General features: G+C 45.0%; 1 protein-coding gene across 1 annotated transcript in view; it reads right to left on the bottom strand.

The window, feature by feature from the left end:
• The window catches only part of DNAAF9 (dynein axonemal assembly factor 9), a 137,874-nt gene that overhangs the window by 90,589 nt on the left and 27,631 nt on the right, over window positions 1–19,654 (bottom strand). Inside the window, exons 6-13 of the mRNA XM_058192901.1 lie at window positions 17,602–17,708; window positions 13,207–13,284; window positions 10,864–10,962; window positions 7,662–7,717; window positions 4,277–4,412; window positions 3,436–3,517; window positions 2,651–2,687; window positions 1,749–1,836 (exon numbers count right to left, since the gene is read on the bottom strand). Of these exons, the coding sequence (XP_058048884.1) occupies window positions 1,749–1,836; window positions 2,651–2,687; window positions 3,436–3,517; window positions 4,277–4,412; window positions 7,662–7,717; window positions 10,864–10,962; window positions 13,207–13,284; window positions 17,602–17,708 (683 nt within the window). The remainder of the gene's footprint in view (window positions 1–1,748; window positions 1,837–2,650; window positions 2,688–3,435; window positions 3,518–4,276; window positions 4,413–7,661; window positions 7,718–10,863; window positions 10,963–13,206; window positions 13,285–17,601; window positions 17,709–19,654) is intronic.

Raw genomic sequence — 19,654 nt, 5'->3', positions numbered from 1 at the left:
TCATGCCTCCAGCCCCCGGCCCTGGCCCCATGCCTGGAAAGGATTCAAGGAGTGAAAGGAAAAGGCCGATAAATCTCACTCATACAGCGTGTGTTCCTTTGGCTCAGCCTTCAGAGCAGGAAGCCAGCCAGGTGCTAGAATCACTCGGCCCTACTCCCTCTGACCCCTCCCTTTCCCAGACGCTGACAGCAGATCCAGCTGAAGACAATTCAAAGTGAGAGGACCCTCGCTTCCGGAGATCTGAGAGGCGACGCCAGCAGAAGGAAGGGAGGGGAAGGCCTGGATAAATGCTGAGTCATGGAGCCACACCCCACAGCCTATATAAAGGAACTGCTTTTGGCATTCCAACCTTGAATCAAGTCTTATCTATCGCTGAAGTCACAACTTGGACTCCTGCCTGCCCTGATAAACCTCGAAGGAACTTGGCAAGCTGCAGAGGCTTCGTTGCCAAGTTTGACACGGACTTCCTTGACTCGTGTGTCGGCGTGGGGTGGGGAGGCTGTTGCCTTTGGGCCTGCAAGGCCCAAAATGGGGCATGCCCCCTCCCTCCACTTTTAGCATGCGACGGCAAAAAGGTTAACCATCACTGGAATAGGCCAATATGTGGCCATCATTAGCCACATAGTGTAAGGCTGAATGAGGGAGATCTGGAGCTCTTGGCCTCAATAAATGTACGTTAGCTCCAGAAGTAATTATAATTTCTTATACACAAGCACACCAGGGATGAAGGTGGTTGTATAATTCAGGTAGTCCTCGACTTACGACCACGTTTGGGAGGAGAATTTCCATTGTTAAGCTAGGTGGTTGTTAAGTGAATCAGGACTGATTTTACCATCTTTTTTTTTTGCCACGATTGTTAAGTCTTATCAGTGCTGTCGCTAAGGGAATTGTGCAGTTGTTAAGTGAATCTATGCTTGCCAGAAGGTCGCAAAAGGGGATCATGTGACCCTGAGCACTGCATGAGTCATGTTGTGACTCGTCCTCCCTCCTCTCCTCAGCTGGGCCCCTCCTGTCTCCAACTGGGCCTTTTATCAGACTCCGAGTCTGATAATGAAGATGAACAGCCTGTCATGACTCCAGCCCCCGGCCCTGGCCCCATGCCCGGAGAGGATTCAAGGAGTGAAAGGAAAAGGCCAATAAATCTCACTCCTACGGCGTGTGTTCCTTTGGCTCAGCCTTCAGAGCAGGAAGCCAGCCAGGTGCTAGAATCACTCGGCCCTACTCCCTCTGACCCCTCCCTTTCCCAGACGCTGACAGCAGATCCAGCTGAAGACAATTCAAAGTGGGAGGACCCTCGCTTCCGGAGATCTGAGAGGCGACGCCAGCAGAAAGAAGGGAGGGGCAGGCCTGGATAAATGCTGAGTCATGGAGCCACACCCCACAGCCTATATAAAGGAACTGCTTTTGGCATTCCAACCTTGAGTCAAGCAAAGTCTTATCTATCACTGAAGTCACAACTTGGACTCCTGCCTGCCCTGATAAACCTCAAAGGAACTTGGGAAGCTGCAGAGGCTTCGTTGCCAAGTTTGTTACGGACTTCCTTGACTCGTTCGTCGGAGTGGGGGTGGGACACGACAGGTTATAAATACAAGCTAATTGCCAAACGTGTGAAATTTTGAACCACATGACCATGGACACGGTGAAATGGTCGTGTGAAAAACGGTCGTAAGTCACTTTTTTCAGGGCCCGTTGTAACTTTCAACGGTCACTAAGTGAATGGTTGTTAAGTTGAGGAGGGAAGTACATACCTTTGTAACAAGCGACGTTTTGGAGAAAGTGTCTATACCAGCCAGGACAGCCTCCACCACAGCGAAGTAGATCTGAGATAAGAGTTTGCTTAAAAGAAAAAAAGAAATGCAATATGAATTATGAAGATACAGTAAGATTTTTAACTTCACACAATCCAAAACTCCTTTACGGAACAGAGTCACACAATGATAGGTTTTTGGTTTTTTTTAAGAAAAGACCCTGAAGGGAGAACAAATAATTGTTGTCATTCACGAAGTTCAAAGATTAGAAAGGTGAAGTTTGTAGAAAGAAGGAAATTGATGTAACTTTAGGGAGATAAAATAAAGATAAAATATAATTATAACTGCCGTCAAAAAATCTGAAAGCCTTCCTTTCTCTTTTTTCTCTTCCCTTCCCTTTTCTTTCCTTCCCATCCCTTTCTTCCTTTCCTTTCCTTTCTCCTCTCCTTCTTCCCTTCATTCTTTTCCTTTCCTTTCCTTTCCCTTCTCCTTCTTCCCTTCCATTCTTTTCCTTTCCCCCTTCTTCTTATTTCTATTTTCTTTCTTATTCATTATTCTTTATTCTTTTCATTTCAGTTTCTCATATTTGTAGTTCTTTTTCTCTTCAATCAAATTTAAATTAAAAAAAGACCTCGAACACAAGGTAAATCTTGGTAACTAGGTGCCATTCGTTAAAAAAAAAAGCGAAGCAGCTGATATAAATCCACAAACTATATTGGGAAAACTCTGATTTTAGATGTAAATCAAAGCCTCTGGAGTGGGAAATTTAAAAAAGCATTCAAATTGCAATTGTGTACAGCGTAACACCACAACTGGCATGCATTATGGGTTGTTCTGCTCAGCCAAGAGGTGCTTCGAAAAGGACCATGGAATCATAAAAGGATATTTTGACAAAAACTTACACTTCTTCCATTTTCTTTTCCAATCCATCGCCATTCCCTTTTCACACAAATAGAGAAACACGGTTATTTCTCTCTCTTCCACCCTTAAATTGTTATTTTGCATTATTTTATATATAAAATCCTTGAAATGCACTGAAATTTTTCTGATCCACTTTTAGCATTTTGAACTTGGGATATAGAGAGTTAGTCCTCAACTTACTTCATTTTAGTGACCGTTCAAAATTACAGCAGCACGGGATAAAGTGACTTACGACTGCTTTTCACACTTACGACTGTGGCAGCATCCCAGGATCATGTGATTTACATTCGGACGCTTAACAACTGACTCGTATTTATGACGGTCGCAGTGTCCCAGGGTTCACGTGATCCCCTTTTGTGACCTTCTGACAAGCCAAGTCAGTGGGAAAACCAGATTCACTTAACAACCGTGTTACTACCTGAACAACAGCAGTGATTCGCTTAACGGCTGTGGCAAGAAAGGTCGCAAAATGGGGCAAAACTCAGGTAACAAATGTCTCACTTAGCGACATCAATGTTGGGCTCAATTGAGGTTGTAAGTCGAAGACTACCTTTTAGCATTTTGAACTTGGGATATATTGTGCTGAGCTTCACGGAGAAGGAAGTGGGGGGGTCAAAGAAGTCAAGAGGGGATTGGTGTCAGTTTTCCTGGTTTGCATTTTGCCTGAAAGTGCCATGATATGGTGGATATTTTTTAAGGACTGCCTAATATGGCGATCCTCAGAAAGCAGCCAGGGAAGAAATTCTGGATCAGCGGCTGGACTTACCGAGGTAAGGAGTGTGAGTGGCGCCGAAGAAATAGGTCCTGGAACAAGCCAGGGGTCCCTTGGGGGAGACACACTGCACCACCTGTTGTTGGTAAACACAAAATGGACTGGTCAATTAGGGCTTCCACATCCATCCATCCATCCATCCTCTAGCTAATCTATCTTTCTTATCAATCTTATCTATCATCCATCTATCATCTATCTAATCTATATAACATCTATCTTATCTATCTATCTATCTACTCATCCATCCATCCATCTACTCATCCATCCATCTAATCTATATCTATCTATCTATCTATCTATCTATCTATCCCATCCATCTACCCATCCATCCACTCATCCATCCATCCATCCACCCACCCACCCACCCATCTATCATCCATCTAATCTATATCTATCTATCTATCTATCTATCTATCTATCTATCTATCTATCTATCTATCTATCTATCTATCTATCTATCTATCTATCTATCTATCTACTCATCCCTCCCTCCCTCCCTCTCTCCCTCCATCCATCTACTCATCCATCCCTCCATCCCTCCATCTACTCATCCATCCTCTCATCCATCTACCCATCCATCCATCCTCATCCATCCATCCATCCATCCATCCATCCATCCATCCATCCATCTATTTTCCACATTTATTATTTTTACAAAGAACACAAGTTTCCTAGTTTCCCCACACTGGAATGACTCCCGTTCCTCTGTTTCCAAAGCTTGGCAGCTTGAAAACTTGTGGACTTCAAGTCCCAGAATTCCCCAGGGAGCAAGGTGCAATGCCTTGACCACAGTGCTCTACCAGCTGTGTCAGAAAATTTCATGCCAGGGGCTTACCATGTGTTTGGCGATGCTGCCAGCCAGGCCCGTATTGCGAAGCAGGTGCCCTTCGGAGGGGAAGCTGAAATTGCCCGAATTCAAGTTTTCTCTGGACGAGTGGGTGCCAAAAAGCGCAAACGGTTGCCGGCTGGGGCTGATCACACACAAAGAGAGAGAGCAAATGATACACTTCCCTTCTATTGGAAGTCAAAGCACTAAGAAACAGGCCAAGTTTCAAAACGGGTAAAGAAAAAGAGATTTAAAAGAGCAATACTGCAGCAGGAGAAATTGGGAGGAGTTGAATAACACCTTTTTCCGAGTAGCAATGTTTTAAATTTTATTTTATTAAAAAAGTCCCACATTTTCTTCAGGTTGCTGCTTATGTCAACAGAAGGGGACAGAGGCGATAGGAAAATTGGACTGCTTCTCCATCTCTCCATGCCCTCTGCGTTTCTGTTGAAATAAGCAGCAACCCAAGAAATTTTGGGACTTTCAATAAAAAAAATTCCTATTCGGAAAAGGTGATCTCTGGTGAACATACAAAAAGAGGGCTGGGAAAATATTTACAGACTCCTCACATCCTGGACACAAACTGTTTCAACTCCTACCCTCAAAACGATGCTACAGAGCACTGCATATCAGAACAACTAGACACAAGAACAGTTTTTTTCCGAACGCCATCCCTCTGCTAAACAAATAATTCCCTCAACACTGTCAAACTATTGACTAAATCTGCACTACTATTCATCTTCTCATCGTTCCCATTATCAATCTCTTTCCACTTATGACTGTAACTTTTTTGCTTGTATCCTTACGATTTATACTGATATTATTTGTTTCCTGATTGCTTATTTGTAGCCTATGACTATCATTAAATGTTGTATCATTAAGTTGTATCATTATGTTGTATCATCCTCAGGGTGCCGTCGGCCAGGCAGTGCCGACTGGCGACACCCAGGGGAAGGGCCTTTTCTGTGGGGGCCCCCACCCTCTGGAACGAGCTTCCCCCAGGACTTCGCCAACTTCCTGACCTTCGAACCTTCCGCCGCGAGCTTAAGACACATCTATTTATCTGCGCAGGACTGGCCTAGAATTTTTAAATTTTTAAATGTTTAAATTTTAAATCTGGTTTTAAATGGGGTTTTATTTATCTCTATTTTAAATATTTGGCCTATGTAATAAGTTTTTTAAATTAATGTTTTACTTTGTATATATATATATGTTTTTATATGGCTGTAAACCGCCCTGAGTCCCTAGGGAGATAGGGCGGTATAAAAATGTGAATAATAAAAATAAAATAATAAAAAAATAAGTGTTAAATTTGTACCCTATGACTATCATTAGGTGCTGTACCTTATGATTTTTGATGAACGTATCTTTTCTTTTATGTACACTGGGAGCATATGCACCAAGACAAATCCCTTGTGTATCCAATCACACTTGGCCAATAAAACTTCTATTCTATTCTATTCTATTCTATTCTATTCTATTCTATTCTATTCTATTCTATTCTATTCTATTCTACAACCATGGACAACATCTGCAAGCTTTGAAAAAGATGCAGTGGCTTTAATGATCTTAAGAGATGTGGCTGCTTTAATGATCAGCGAAACCAAACTTTTGCCGGCTGCAATACAGGTAGTCCTCGACTTACGACCACAATTGAGCCCCAAATTTCCACTGGTATTAGTTAATTTGAGTTTCCCCCCATTTTATGACATTTCTTACCACCGTTGTTAAGTGAATCACTGCCCTTGCTAAGTTAGTAACCCGGATGTTAAGAGAACCTGGTTTCCCCATGGGCTTTGCTCATCGGACGGTCGCAAAAGGGGATCATGTGACACACACAACCCCTTGGGACGCCGCAACCATCAAAAATGTCAGTTTAAGTCAAGGACTACCTGTATTATGAGGCAATTATTCAGAGTGGCAAGAAGCAAACACAAGTATTTTTAACACAGCGCAAGAATATTCAGTGTTTTTTTCTCAGGGAGCAGAAATTCTGATTTAAGCACAGAAAAACACACTCACCCCAGGTTTAATTCCCCAAGCCTTCCCATAAAAAGGATTGGCTAAGAAGTGACGCAAAGACCCCCACCCCCCATAAAAGCTGCAATCGGACAAAATAATAACCAACCTCCCGTCCTGCTACACATCAATTTCCAAGGTAATATCTAGACTGCCAATTCTGAAAGGTTGCCGGGTAGGAAGGCAACAGTTTATCCTTGAGGATAGACGATGAGATTTCGGAATGATTGCCATAAATCTGACATTTTATAGTATTTTTCCTTTGGCTATTTGATGGAAGGAGGTTTTCAAAGGCTCAAGGTGGAAACATTCCCTTTGAAGTTATAGCTCAGTTGTTGTTGTTGTTACTATTTTTATTATTATTATTATTATTATTATTATTATTATTATTATTATTATTATTATTATTATTATTATTATTATTATATTTACTTTATTCATTAAAAATGAAACTCAGTCAACTGAACATTCAAAAAGGCATCAAAAATACCATTGACTGGTGCTAATGGTTGATACAGGTTGCTGCCAGTTTCTTAAGTATCAACCAAGTACGTTCTTAAGATGTATGATGATGATGATGATGATGATGATGATGATAATAATAATAATAATAATAATAATAATAATAATAATAATAATAATAATAATAATAATAATAATAATAATTTAATTTCTATACCGCCCTTCTCCCGAAGGACTCAGGGCGGTTTCCAGCCAGGTAAAAACACAATAAAACATACAATATACAATCAATATACAGTTAAAAAACCCATTAAAAAACCTATTCAATTTGGCCCATAAATTAAAATACACTAAACCCCTAAAAACCATTAAAAAACCCATTAAAATTACTAATCATTTTATGCCAGCCCTGCACGGAAGAATAAATACGTCTTCAGCTCGCGGCGAAAGGTCCGGAGGTCAGGAAGCTGTCGAAGTCCTGGGGGAAGCTCGTTCCAGAGAGTAGGTGCCCCCACAGAGAAGGCTCTCCCCCTGGGGGTCGCCAGCCGACATTGTCTGGCTGACGGCACCCTGAGGAGGCCCTCCCTATGGGAGCGCACAGGTCGATGGGAGGCAAACGGAAGCAGCAGGAGGTCCCGTAAATAACCCGGTCCTAAGCCATGGAGCGCTTTAAAGGTGGTAACCAACACCACGAATTGCACCCGGAAGACCACAGGTAGCCAGTGCAGGCCGCGCAGGAGCGGTGTTATATGGGAGCCACGAGTAGCTCCGAGTAGCATAGTTTTTTGCAGTTCTGCTGGTGCTATTGCAGGAAAATTATTATTATTATTATTATTATACAAAACTAGAACTTTTATTTGTGTGTTGATGTGAGCCCCTGCACGGCAAGGGAGTTATGGAAAGAAGGAAATACCTGTTATCTGTTATATGGCTTGAAATCAACCCATGGCTGAAGTAACTTCGGAATGGCTACAGAGGGGAAAAAACAAACAAACATTGATTAACATTAAAATAAACAGGGAGGCGAAATCATCTCTACGCTGCTGTTAAAAAAACATCTTGCCGAAGACGGATGAGTATAGTGCTGCTCTATAAACTATTACAGATTACGGACATACAGGTATGGTCCCCGAGTTACAATGGATCGTTTGGTGACCATTCAAAGTTACATCACTAAAAAAAGTGACTTGTGACCAGGTTTTTTTCAGACTTAGGACCACCGCAGCATCTTTATGGTCCCGTGAGCAAAATCTGGATGCTTGGCAACTGGTTCTTATTTATGACGGTTGCAGTGCCCCTTTTTGCGACGTTCTGACAAGCAAAGTCTTGGGGGGGAGTCAGCTTCGCTTAACAATTGTGTTCGTAACTTAAACAGCTGCAGGGATTCGCTTAGCCACTGTGGCAAGAGGGGTCGTAAAATGGGGTATAACTCATTTAGCTGCTGTCTTGGTTAGAAACTCAAGTTTTGGGCTCGATTGTGGTCGTAAGTCGAGGACTATCTATACAGGCATGCCAGCTAGTTCTACAAATTGTGAGCCCTTGCCAAACCTAACATCTTGTTCTCAAGGGCTGTTTGACCTCTTGCAGAAAAGCCTTCTGGCGTCTTCACGACATTCATGATGTCGCAGGGGTTAAAATGCAAGTATTGGAGGCCGACTCACTGCTCAGTCCAGCAGTTCAAGTCTCATGGTTCAAGGCTAACTCAGCCTTACGTCCTTTCAAGGTGGGTAAAATGAGGACCCAGATTGTTGGGGGCAAGAAGCTGACTCTGTAAACCCCTTAGAGAAGGCTGGAAAAGCACTGTGAAGCGGTATATAAGTCTAAGGGCTATTGCTATTTTCCTTCCTTCCTTCCTTCCTTCCTCCCTCCCTCCCTCCCTCCCTCCATCCTTCTTCCGAGGTGGGTAAAATGAGGATCCAGATTGTTGGGGGCAAGAGGCTGACTCTGTAAACTGCTTAGAGAGAGCTGTAAAGCAGTATGAAGTGGTATATAAGTCTTGAGTGCCCATTCCATTCCATTCCTGCATTCTATTCTTTTCTGTTCCGTTCTGCATTCTGTTCTGTTCTGTTCAATTTGTTTCGATTGCCATGGTGGCACAGTGGCTAGAATGCAGTACTGCAGTATTGCAGGCTAATTCTGCCTACTGCCAGCAGTTCGATCCTGACTGGCTCAAGGTGGACTCGGCCCTCCATCCTTCTGAGGTTGGTAAACTGAAGACTCAGATTGTTGAGGGCAATAGGCCAACTGTAGATGCCCACTGTTGTGGTCCGCCAGCAGCCTGCGGAGTCGGACAGCGATGAGGCTGAGGAAGAACATGGGCCAGTCCTGGAGGCTAGGGAAGGCCCAGATAAGGGCTCTGCATTGGAGGCAGAGCTGGGGCCAGGGCCATCTGGGAGTGATGTGCGGACTCCAGAGCCTCCAGAGGCTGACAGTAGAGAGGCAGAGGAACAGGAGGAGCCTGTTCCTAATGCACACATGAGAAGAGCTGCCAGAAGGCAAGAGCAGCTCAAGCAAAGAGGATGACATGGGAGTAGGGCCAAGAGATGATTGGCCCCTCCCATAAGGCCTAAAAGACCAGCAACGGTGTTTGGGTTCTTTGTCGGAAAACAACATTGATAGTCTTGCTCCTTGTCTTGCTGCATTTATTTCTTGTCGGTGTCTTCTGCTTTTGAACTTTTGCCAAGAAAAACCTTTGGCAGTTGGCCTAATTAGATCAAGGTTGGTGATAAGACTGAAGAATTGTGTTATGAAGAATTTGCTTTGATTTAGTTTGGATTACGTGAGAATGAGTTAATTCTCAGCTGTTCTAATAAAGTTTGTTTGTTTTCAAACTGTTTGCGTCTAATAATACCTACTTGGGCCTGGGTCGCAACACCCACTTAGAGGGGGCTGTAAAGCCCCGTGAAGCGATAGATGAGCCTTATTGCTATTGCTATTCATACTGTTGTCAAAAAGCTGGAATTCCCTGTGCCTGCAGCCATGGGCCTGTTTTTTTCCATTGGGTGTCATCCAAATCGCCTTCAGCGAGCAAGACCGATGCCTTTTTTGTTCTTGAAGAGAAAGGATGTTTATTATTTGGCAGGAAACGAGCCTGAAAAGTTCTCATTTCAAGGACTCAAAACGCACAACAAGCTTCACGTTGGAAACGGAGGAGCTGTGTGGCAAGAAAACACCGGCGGTCCTCGATTTACGACCGCTATCGAGCCTCCAAATTTCCGTTGCTCAGTTGTTTAAGGGAGTTTTTCCTCCCATTTTATGTTACTCTATTTTTCGGAGTATAAGACACACCTTTCCCCCCAAAAAAAAGAGGGTGAAAATCTGGGTGCGTCTTATGCTCCGAATGTAGCCCCATCCAGCTTCTCAAAGAGAGGTTTCAGAGGCTGAAAAAAGCATCAGAAATGAAGCTTCAGAAAAAAAGCCACCAAACAGAGCTTCAGGAAAGAAGCCTCCAAACAGAGCTTCAGAAAAAAAGCTTCCAAACAGAGCTTCAGAGGCCTTTTTTCCCTGAAGCTGTTTCGGAGGCTTTCAGAGGCAGAAAAAAGTTTTTCTGAAATGGCATTTCAAAAATTTCAGAAGCAGAAAAAAAAGCCCCCCCCCCCCCCAAAAAAAAAAAGCAAGGCACAGAGTTCAGAACCAAGGAACCTGTTGCTAAAATTCATCTCTGGGAACAGCTGATTGGGGGTATTTCGAGAGGCCGATCCACCTGCCAATCAGGTTTTTTCTTATTTTCTTCCCCAAAAACGAAGGTGCGTCTTATATTCCGGTGCATCTTATACTCCAAAAAATACGGTAAGTGAATGGCTGCAGTTGTTAAGTTCGTAATGGGGTTGTTTAGCGAATCTGGCTTCCCTATCAACGTTGCTTGTCAGGGGTTGCCAAAAATGATCGTATTATCCCAGGACACTGCAGCCGTCATAAACACGAGTCAGCTGCCATCTGATCATGTGACCATGGGGATGGTCGTAAGGTTGAAAAAAGGTCAGAGGTCACTTTTTAAAAGTGCAATTGCAAGTACGAATGGTCACTAAATGAATGGTTGCAACTCAAGGACTACCTGTAACTAGATACGTAAAAAATTTAAGTTTTTCTATCCCTCTGAAATTCGGTCCATCTACCTCTCCTGTCTGAGATTCTGAGAGTTCCAGCATGAAAGGAATTTCGGTGTCAAAATTGGCAAAGAGGCTGGTCCATTGATGTTCAAAAGTCATCAACTCCTGGAAGAGAAAGAAAACAAGCTTCAGCCAACACTATTAAAGCACCACCATCACCCACCCCCCAAAAAAAAAGATGATGAGAGAAGAAGTCAAATATTTGCATTTATGGGGCTGGAAAGAACGGGGATAACCTGCTCAAAACGTCTTGCACCAAAAGGGTCTTTTTTAAAACAACAACAACATACTTCTTGTCAAACTCTGAAGTCAAGCAACTCAGGGTTAAAATGGGCCTCTGTGACGCAGACTGCTAAAACAGTCTGTTATTAACAGCAGCTGCCTGCAATTACTGCAGGTTCAAGTCCCACCAGGCCCAAGGTTGACTCAGCCTTCCATCCTTTATAAGGTAGGTAAAATGAGGACCCAGATTGTTTGGGGCAATAAGTTGACTTTGTATATAAATATACAAATAGGATGAAGATTATTGCTTGACATAGTGTAAGCCGCCCTGAGTCTCTTCGGAGAAGGGCGGGATATAAATGCAAATAAAAAACAAACAAACACAACAACAATTAGTAAAAATTAAATTCATTGCATCAACCTATCCTTTTGGAAGTAGCAGCTGCTGGTAACAGATTCCACTAAGCAGGGAGGGAGGAATAAAAAGAGAGAGGTGGGGGGAAGAGCATGGCAATTTCATATAATTTATTTTTATCCCAGCTTTATTATTTTTAGAACCAATTCAAGGCGGAAAAGACATGCCGTACTCCTTCCTCCTCCTATTTTTCCCACAGCAACAACCCTGTGAGGTGGGCTGGTCAGAAAGAAAGAGATAAGACTAGAATCTCCATCTCCTGGCAATTGATCCAAAGTCACTCAGTGGGACCACCGTGACCTGGATGATTGAGAATTCCATATAGACAGTTGTCTGAATAGTTCAAGCAACATGATTTTGTGTTTAACACACAAAATCATCTATTGCAATATCCTTCCTGTAAAAGACTACTTCAGCTTCAATCGCAATATTGCAAGAGCAAAAAATAGATTCAGACTTAATGTCAACCGCTTCAAACTTGATTGCAGAAAATATGACTTCTTTAACAGAGTTGTTAGCGCTTGGAACTCATTACCTGACTCCATAGTCTCTACTCAAAATCCCAAAATCTTCAACCAAAAACTGTCTACTATTGACCTCACCCCATTCCTAAGAGGACTATAAGGAGCGTGCATAAGAGCACAAAAATGCCTACCGTTCCTGTCCTATTGTTCCCTTCATTATATCAAATTAACATAGCTGATGCATATTCTTTACTTATATATATATATATTTTTCTTCATGATGTTTTTTTTTATGACAATGTTTGTGTACACTGTTGTGACAAAATGAAATTAAAAAAACAAAACAAAACTGCCACTAGATGTCAGCAGAGGCTCAGTTTTCAAAAACTCTTCCCAATTCTTGAGGAAAACCTACCAGAATACTAAAAGCTTAGAATGAAAAGCTTAACAGCTTCTTGGAAGCCAAAGGAAAGCAGGAGAGCCCGCAGGCAAACCCAAAACCAAAAATGAAAGAAGCCACAATATGGCACGTAATGGAGATCTGAGCACTGCTCACACAATGAACTTGAAAAGGTGCACAGCGTATTTGGGGGGGGGCAGCGTATTTAAGATGCCCTTCCTGTCACCATTGTGGAGTTTTGTTCGGCAGATAATATTCTCATCGTGCCTAGAGAGAGAAGTATCTGCCTCTACCTAGGATCGAACTCACAGCCTCCTGATTGTGAGGCGAGAGCTCCACTTCTAGGCCACCAAGCCACTCGAAAGGTCCCCCTCTAGCCATTGTCATTGTCTTTTAACGACCCTGTAATCGCTTGCGGGATAGAGTCTGGGCAACTGAATGGAGCTAGCAGGCGGTTTACTGGCCGGATGCCTTCCTGTTGCCAATGCGGAGTTTTGTTCGGCAGATAATATTCTTATCGTGCCTAGAGAGAGAAATATCTGCCTCTACCTAGGATCGAACTCACAGCCTCCTGATGGTGAGGCGAGAGCTCCACCTCTAGGCCTCCGTGCCATTCCAATAAGCCACAAACATGCCCCAAACATTCTCAAATGGATCTGGACACGAACGTATGAGTGACCCACTCTCCGTGCTTCCCAAACAGGGTCCATCTTGGAAGCCATTTTTGAATAGAGACCCATCTCTCGGCAGTTTTTCCTCCTAGTCAGTCCACGGAACCACTCCATGGATTTGTGGTGTTTCGTTTTTTTTTTAAATGACCTGCAAGAAAAAGCCTGCGGACACGTTACCTCATCCAGTAAGCTCTCCAAAGAAATGGGATCCACTTTACTGTAGGCCTTCCAGAGATCCAGACTGACGTCCATCAGCTGCAAAGAGGAAGATCGAGTCAGAAGTGGCCCAGAGCAGGGGTGTTGTGCCTCGCCCGCCCTCCTCTCCTCAGCCGGGCCCCTCCCATCTCCTGCTATCTGAGCCAGAGACTGATAGTGAAGAAGAATGGTCTGGCATGCCTCCAGCCTCCAGCCCCCAGCCCTGGCACCATGCCCGGACAGACTGAGCAAACAAACCTCCCTCCTACAGCGTGTGAGCACGAAGCCAGCCACGAGCTAGAATTGCCGGCAGCTGAGCAGGAAGACTAAAAGTGGGCAGATCCCCGCTTCTGGAGAATGGAGAGGTGACGTCAGCAAAAGGGAGGGAGGGGCAGGCCTGGATAAGTGCTGAGTCATGGAGCCACACCCCATGGCCTATATAAAGGATCTGCTTTCTGGCATTCCTTGAGTCAGGCAAAGTCTCATCTGGTTTGCTGAAGTCACACCTTGGATTCCTGCCTGCCCTGAGAACTCTGACAGGACTTTGGCAAAGCTGCAGAGGCTTCGTGGCCACGCTTGAGACAGACTTCCCAGACCCGGCCGTCAGAGGAGTGGGACACGACAAGGGGTGTTAAACTCAGGGTACTTAGAGCTGACACGCGGGGCCAAATTGGAAATAGCAGAAGTAGGGCCGGGATGGCGAACCTATGGTACGCGTGCCAAAGGTGGCACACACACAGCACCCTCTCGGACGGCACGCGAGCCGTCGCTCCAGTTCAGCTCTGCTGCACATGTACACGCGCCTCCTGCCAGACAGCTGGTCTTTGGGTCTCTGCTGTGAATGCGCGGGGGGGCAAGGCGCGTGTGGGGGGGCACGCATTGCATTTTGGGTGTTTGGGCGCACATGCGCCCTTTGGGTCCGGAAAAGGTTAGCCTTCTGGGAGTTGAAGTCCACAAGACTTAAAGCTGCCAAGTTTGAAGACCTCTGCCCTATTGACTAAATCTGCACTACTATTAATCTTCTCATCGTTCCCATCACCAATCTCTTTCCACTTATGACTGTATGACTGTAACTTTGTTGCTGGCAATCCTTACGATTTATATTGATATTGATTGTTTCCTGATTGCTTATTTGTACCCTATGCTTATCCTTAAGTGTTATATCCTTAAGTGTTAAATTGTACCCTATGACCATCATTTGTGTTGTAAGTGTTGTACCTTGATGAACGTATCTTTTCTTTTATGTACACTGAGAGCATATGCACCAAAGACAAATTCCTTGTGTGTCCAATCACACTTGGCCAATAAAGAATTCTATTCTATTCTATTCTATTCTATTCTATTCTATTCTATTCTATTCTATTCTATTCTATTTCTATTCTATTCTCCTATTCTATTCTATTCTATTCTATTCTATTCTATTCTACTCTACTCTACTCTATTCTAGTCCTTATTTCTATTCTATTCTATTCTATTCTATTCTATTCTATTCTAGTCCTTATTTCTATCCTATCCTATCCTATCCTATCCTATCCTATCCTATCCTATCCTATCCTATCCTATCCTATCCTATTCTATTCTATTCTATTCTAGTCCTTATTTCTATTCTATTCTATTCTATTCTATTCTATTCTATTCTATTCTACTCTATTCTATTCTATTCTATTCTATTCTATTCTATTCTATTCTATACCATTTGAAGCAAATGGCTGTCCGGTCTCTTCTTCCAGACCTACAGTGATGGGGCACCCACAACTTCTGAAGACAACCCGTTCCACGGATTAATTGTTCTCAATGTCGCAACTGGACACAACCAGGACAACCATTTGCAGCTGTGATGGACTGAACGAGGGGCGGGGCTCCGTCTAGCTTTAATTCCCTCCACCCCAATGCAGTTAAGCTGCAGCTACTACTAACAAGCAGGCTATTATAGCTGGGGAACGGTACTGTGGGCACAGGGGCACCATTGTTCTGCCAGAAGGGCACTTTTCCCCCACTCCCAGCTGGGCAGACCGGGTGAAAAGACCCCACCCCACGGCTGTTCCCAGCTCAAATGAAAAAGTCCCATGGGGCCAAAACGATCTTAGATAGAAGATGATTATAAGAAGATATAAATGATCCTTGGTGTCGTTTAGAAAAAAAACAACGAGGTTGTATCACAAGTCTCGTGCCTGCCAGCCATCTCGCCACCAGCACCCCCCCAAGGAGAAGGGCAGGGAGGATGGCTCTTGGCCCGAACAAGTGGGGTGGGGGTACCTCGGGAACCTGCTTCCCTGGACCGTTTGCGGGGATGAGTGTTGCAAGCATCTGATGAGTGCCGACTAGTGGTGGGATTCAAATAAATTAACAACCGGATCTCTGCCCTAATGACTGGGTGGGTGGGCGTGGCCAGGGTGGGCGTGGCCAGGGGTGGGGCTGCTGGGGGTTCGCAGGGGTTTGGGAGAACCTCTAGGTAAGATCCTATGCAGTTCGGAGAACCCCCAAATCCCACTCCTGGCCACCCCGCCCCTCCCAGGAGTCTCCACGCGGCCCGTTTTGGATGCAGGTAAGTGCAGGGCGCACACAGAGGCTTGGGGAGGGGCCAAGTTCGGAATTTCGGGAATGCTGGAAATGGATCCGTTTCCAGCCTCCAGAGGGCCTCCAGAGCCTGGGGAGACTGTTTTCGCCTTTTCTGAGCCTCCCGGGGCTTGAGGAAAGCCTCTGGAGCCTGGGGAGGGCAAAAATGCCCCCTTCCGCCCATGGTGCAGGAGGCTGACTAGGCCACGCCCACCATGGCCACACCCACCCAGCAACCGGGCAGAAATTTGCTAACATTTTTGAAGCCCACCCCAGGTGTGACAGGCAGCACTCAGCCTCCTGCCCCCCCTCCCGGGAGCAAAAACAGGCTGTGGAGGGCCCGTTTTCCACCTCCCCGGGCTCCGAAGGCTCTCTGGAGGCAGGAAATAGGCCCATTTTCGCCCTCCACGAGCCTCTGGGAGGCCCGTTTCCCACCTCCTCAGGCTCCACGAGCCCCCTGCATTTGCCTGGGATCCAAAACGGGCCGTGGGGGGACTCCTGGGACAGGTGGGGCGGGGTGGTGCCAGCCAGTCATCAGAACTACCAGTTTGTGGAACCGGATGTAAACTTAACATCCGGTTGGTCCAAACCGGTCCAAACCGTGCCGACAAAGCGACCAGAGTAACCATTTTGATTTTTTTCCCCTCCCCCGACACACAGACGATGCCCATAAGATGAACGCTTTCGCAATGCAGAAGGCGTTTGTTGGGGTGCTGAAAAGTGGGGTGCCTGATTCTCACCCTACTTTTCAGCACATAGGGCCGGGCTATTTACGGGACCGCCTACTGCTACCGAATACCTCTCACCGACCCCTGCGCTCTCACAGAAAGGGACTCCTCAGGGTGCCATCGGCGCGACAGTGTCGTCTGGCGACGCCCAGGGGAAGGGCCTTCTCTGTGGGGGCTCCCGCCCTCTGGAACGAGCTTCCCCCAGGACTTCGCCAACTTCCGGACCTCCGAACCTTTCGTCGCGAGCTTAAAACTCACTTATTTATCTGCGCAGGACTGGATTAGTTTTTTAATTTATGGGTTTTTTAATGGGTTTTTTATTATTTATCCTAAATTTTTTAATCTCGGCCAATTGAATAAGTTTTTTAATTGTATTTTAATTATTTATTTATTTATTTATTTATTTTATTTGATTTTTATACCGCCCTTCTCCCGAAGGACTCAGGGCGGTGTACAGGCAAGATAAAACCAACAATACAAATATACACATTAAAATACCTTTAAAAAACTTATTCAAAATTAGCCTGAAATTAAAAATTACCGTCAATTAAAACCCCATTTAAAATTATTAAAATTCACTTTTAAAATCCAATTTAAGCCAGCCCCGCGCGAATAAAAAGATGTGTCTTAAGTTCGCGACGGAATGTCCGAAGGTCAGGTATTTGACGTAAACCCGGGGGAAGCTCATTCCAGAGTGTGGGAGCCCCCACAGAGAAGGACCTTCCCCTGGGGGCCGCCAGCCGACATTGTTTGGCGGACGGCACCCTGAGAAGTCCCTCTCTATGGGAGCGTACGGGTCGGTGGGAGGCATGTGGTAACAGCAGGCGGTCCCGTAAGTACCCAGGTCCTAAGCCATGAAGCGCTTTAAAGGTCGTAACCAACACCTTTATATTACAATATAAATTGTATTTATATTGTAATATTATTGTGTATTTTTATCTGGCTGTGAACCGCCCTGAGTCCTTCGGGAGAAGGGCGGTATAAAAATTTAAATAATAAATAAATAAAATAAATAAATAATAAATCCCTCTAAATGGAAGCACCCCAGAGTGGGAAAGGGGGGTCTAACCCCATCCGGCCCATCCGTTCTTACCTCATATTTCATGGTGAAGAAGCCGTCCCCGCCGATGCCTTCCAGGGCAAAAGCTTGCACGATGGGCCATTTTTCTACCACAAACATGTCGAAGATCTGCAGGTGGCCTGCAAGACACAAAACGCAATATATATTTTTTGGGGGGGGCATTTTTGCGACGGTTTCCTCCACTTAAAACCATTCGTTTAGCGACAGAGCGAAGTTAAAATGGATCAGATGGATCTTGACAGCCTGGAACGCTGGGGCCTATCGAACAAAATGAAATTCAACGTAGGGAAAAGTCAAGGCTTACACTTAAGGCAAGAAAACCCAAAAGGGCGCATATAGACTGGGAGAAACCAGGCTTAATAGCAGGAACTGTGAGAGGGATCGTGAAGTCTTAGGTTTTTTTATTTTATTTATTTTATTTGCATTTATATCCCGCCCTTCTCTGAAAACTCAGGGCGGTTTACACTATGTTAGCAATAATCTTCATCCATTTCTATATTATATACAAAGTCAACTTTTATTGGCCCCAACAATCTGGGTCCTCATTTTACCTACCTTATAAAGGATGGAAGGCTGAGTCAACCTTGGGCCTGGTGGGGCTTGAACCTGCAGTAATTGCAGGCAGCTGCTGTTAATAACAGACTGCATTAGCAGTCTGAGCCACAGAGGCCCTTTAGTAGTGGTAGTGGACAACCATTTAAATACGAGCCGGCTGTGTGCAGCGGCAGCCAAAAAAGCCAATGCAATCCTAAATTGCATTAAGAGAGGGATACAATCAAGATCACGTGAGGTACTAATACCACTCTATAAAGGCCTAGTAAGACCACACCTAGAGTACTGCATCCAGTTTTGGTCACCGCATTATTAAAAAAGATGTTGAGACTCTAGAAAAAGTGTTGGCGCACCCACAACCTCTGGTGGCAAGCTGTTCCACTGGTTAATTGTCCTGACTGTTAGGAAATTCCTCCTCAATTCCAGGTTGCTTCTCTCCTTGATGAGTTTCCACCCATTGCTTCTTGTCCTGCCTTCAGGTGCTGATGTCGTGTCCCATTCCTCCGCTGACGGCCGGGTCAGGGAAATCCGAATCAGGCGTGCCTCTGCAGCTCTGCCAAAGTCCTAGCAAAGTCCTCAAGGCAGGCAGGAGACCAGAAAGTGACTTCAGCAAGATATGTTTAGACTTTGCCTGACTCAGAGACTGCCAGAAAGCAGGTCCTTTATATAGGCCATGGGGTGTGGCTCCATGACTCAGCACTTATCCAGGCCTGCCCCTCCCTTCCTTCTGTTGCCTCCGCCTATCAATTCTTCTGAAGGGAGGGTCACTCCAGTCAGCAGCTGTTGGTAATTGACCTCCCTCAGGCTCACATGCTGTGGGGGAGGGGGAGGGGTCTAGTTGCTCCGTTTGCCTGGGCATGGAGCCAGGACTGGGGCTGGGAGGTGCTTCCTCCTCCTCAGCCTGTCTGGGCATGGAGCCAGGGCTGGGGCCGGGAGGCATACTAGGACATTCCTCAGCGTTCGGAAGCAGATAAGAAGGCCCCAGCTGCAGTGAGAGCGGGCAAGACACAACAGCTTTGGAGAATAGCTTGACGCCCTCTTCTTTGGGGCAGCCCCTCAAATACTGGAATACTCCTTTCATGTCTCCCCTAGTCCTTTTCATTAAACTAGACATACCCCAATTCCCCCAGCAGCAGTTCTTTATATGTTTTAGCCTCCAGTCCCCTAATCATCTTTCTTGCTCTTCTCTGTACAGGTAGTCCTCGACTTACAACATCCCATTTAATGACCGTTCAAAGTTACAACAGCACTGAAAAAAGTGGCTTATGACCATTGTTCACATTGTAGCGTCCCCCGTGGCCACGCGATCAAAATTCAGACACTTGGCAACCTCTTCGTATTTATGACTTATGGTTAGGCTTCTACAACCTTTCCGACGAGCAAAGTTAACATCCATGGGACTAACCTAACAAATGCAGTGTTTCACTTAACAACGGTGGCAAGAGAAGTCGTAAAATGGGGCAAAACTTACTTCAGAACGGTTTCACGGAGCAGCATAAATTTTACGGTCATA

This window comes from Ahaetulla prasina, chromosome 8 (genome assembly GCF_028640845.1).
Source record: "Ahaetulla prasina isolate Xishuangbanna chromosome 8, ASM2864084v1, whole genome shotgun sequence".
Classification (NCBI taxonomy): Eukaryota; Metazoa; Chordata; class Lepidosauria; order Squamata; family Colubridae; genus Ahaetulla; species Ahaetulla prasina.
Note: the sequence above shows the minus strand (reverse complement) of the source record. Positions and strands in the feature narration are given on the sequence as shown.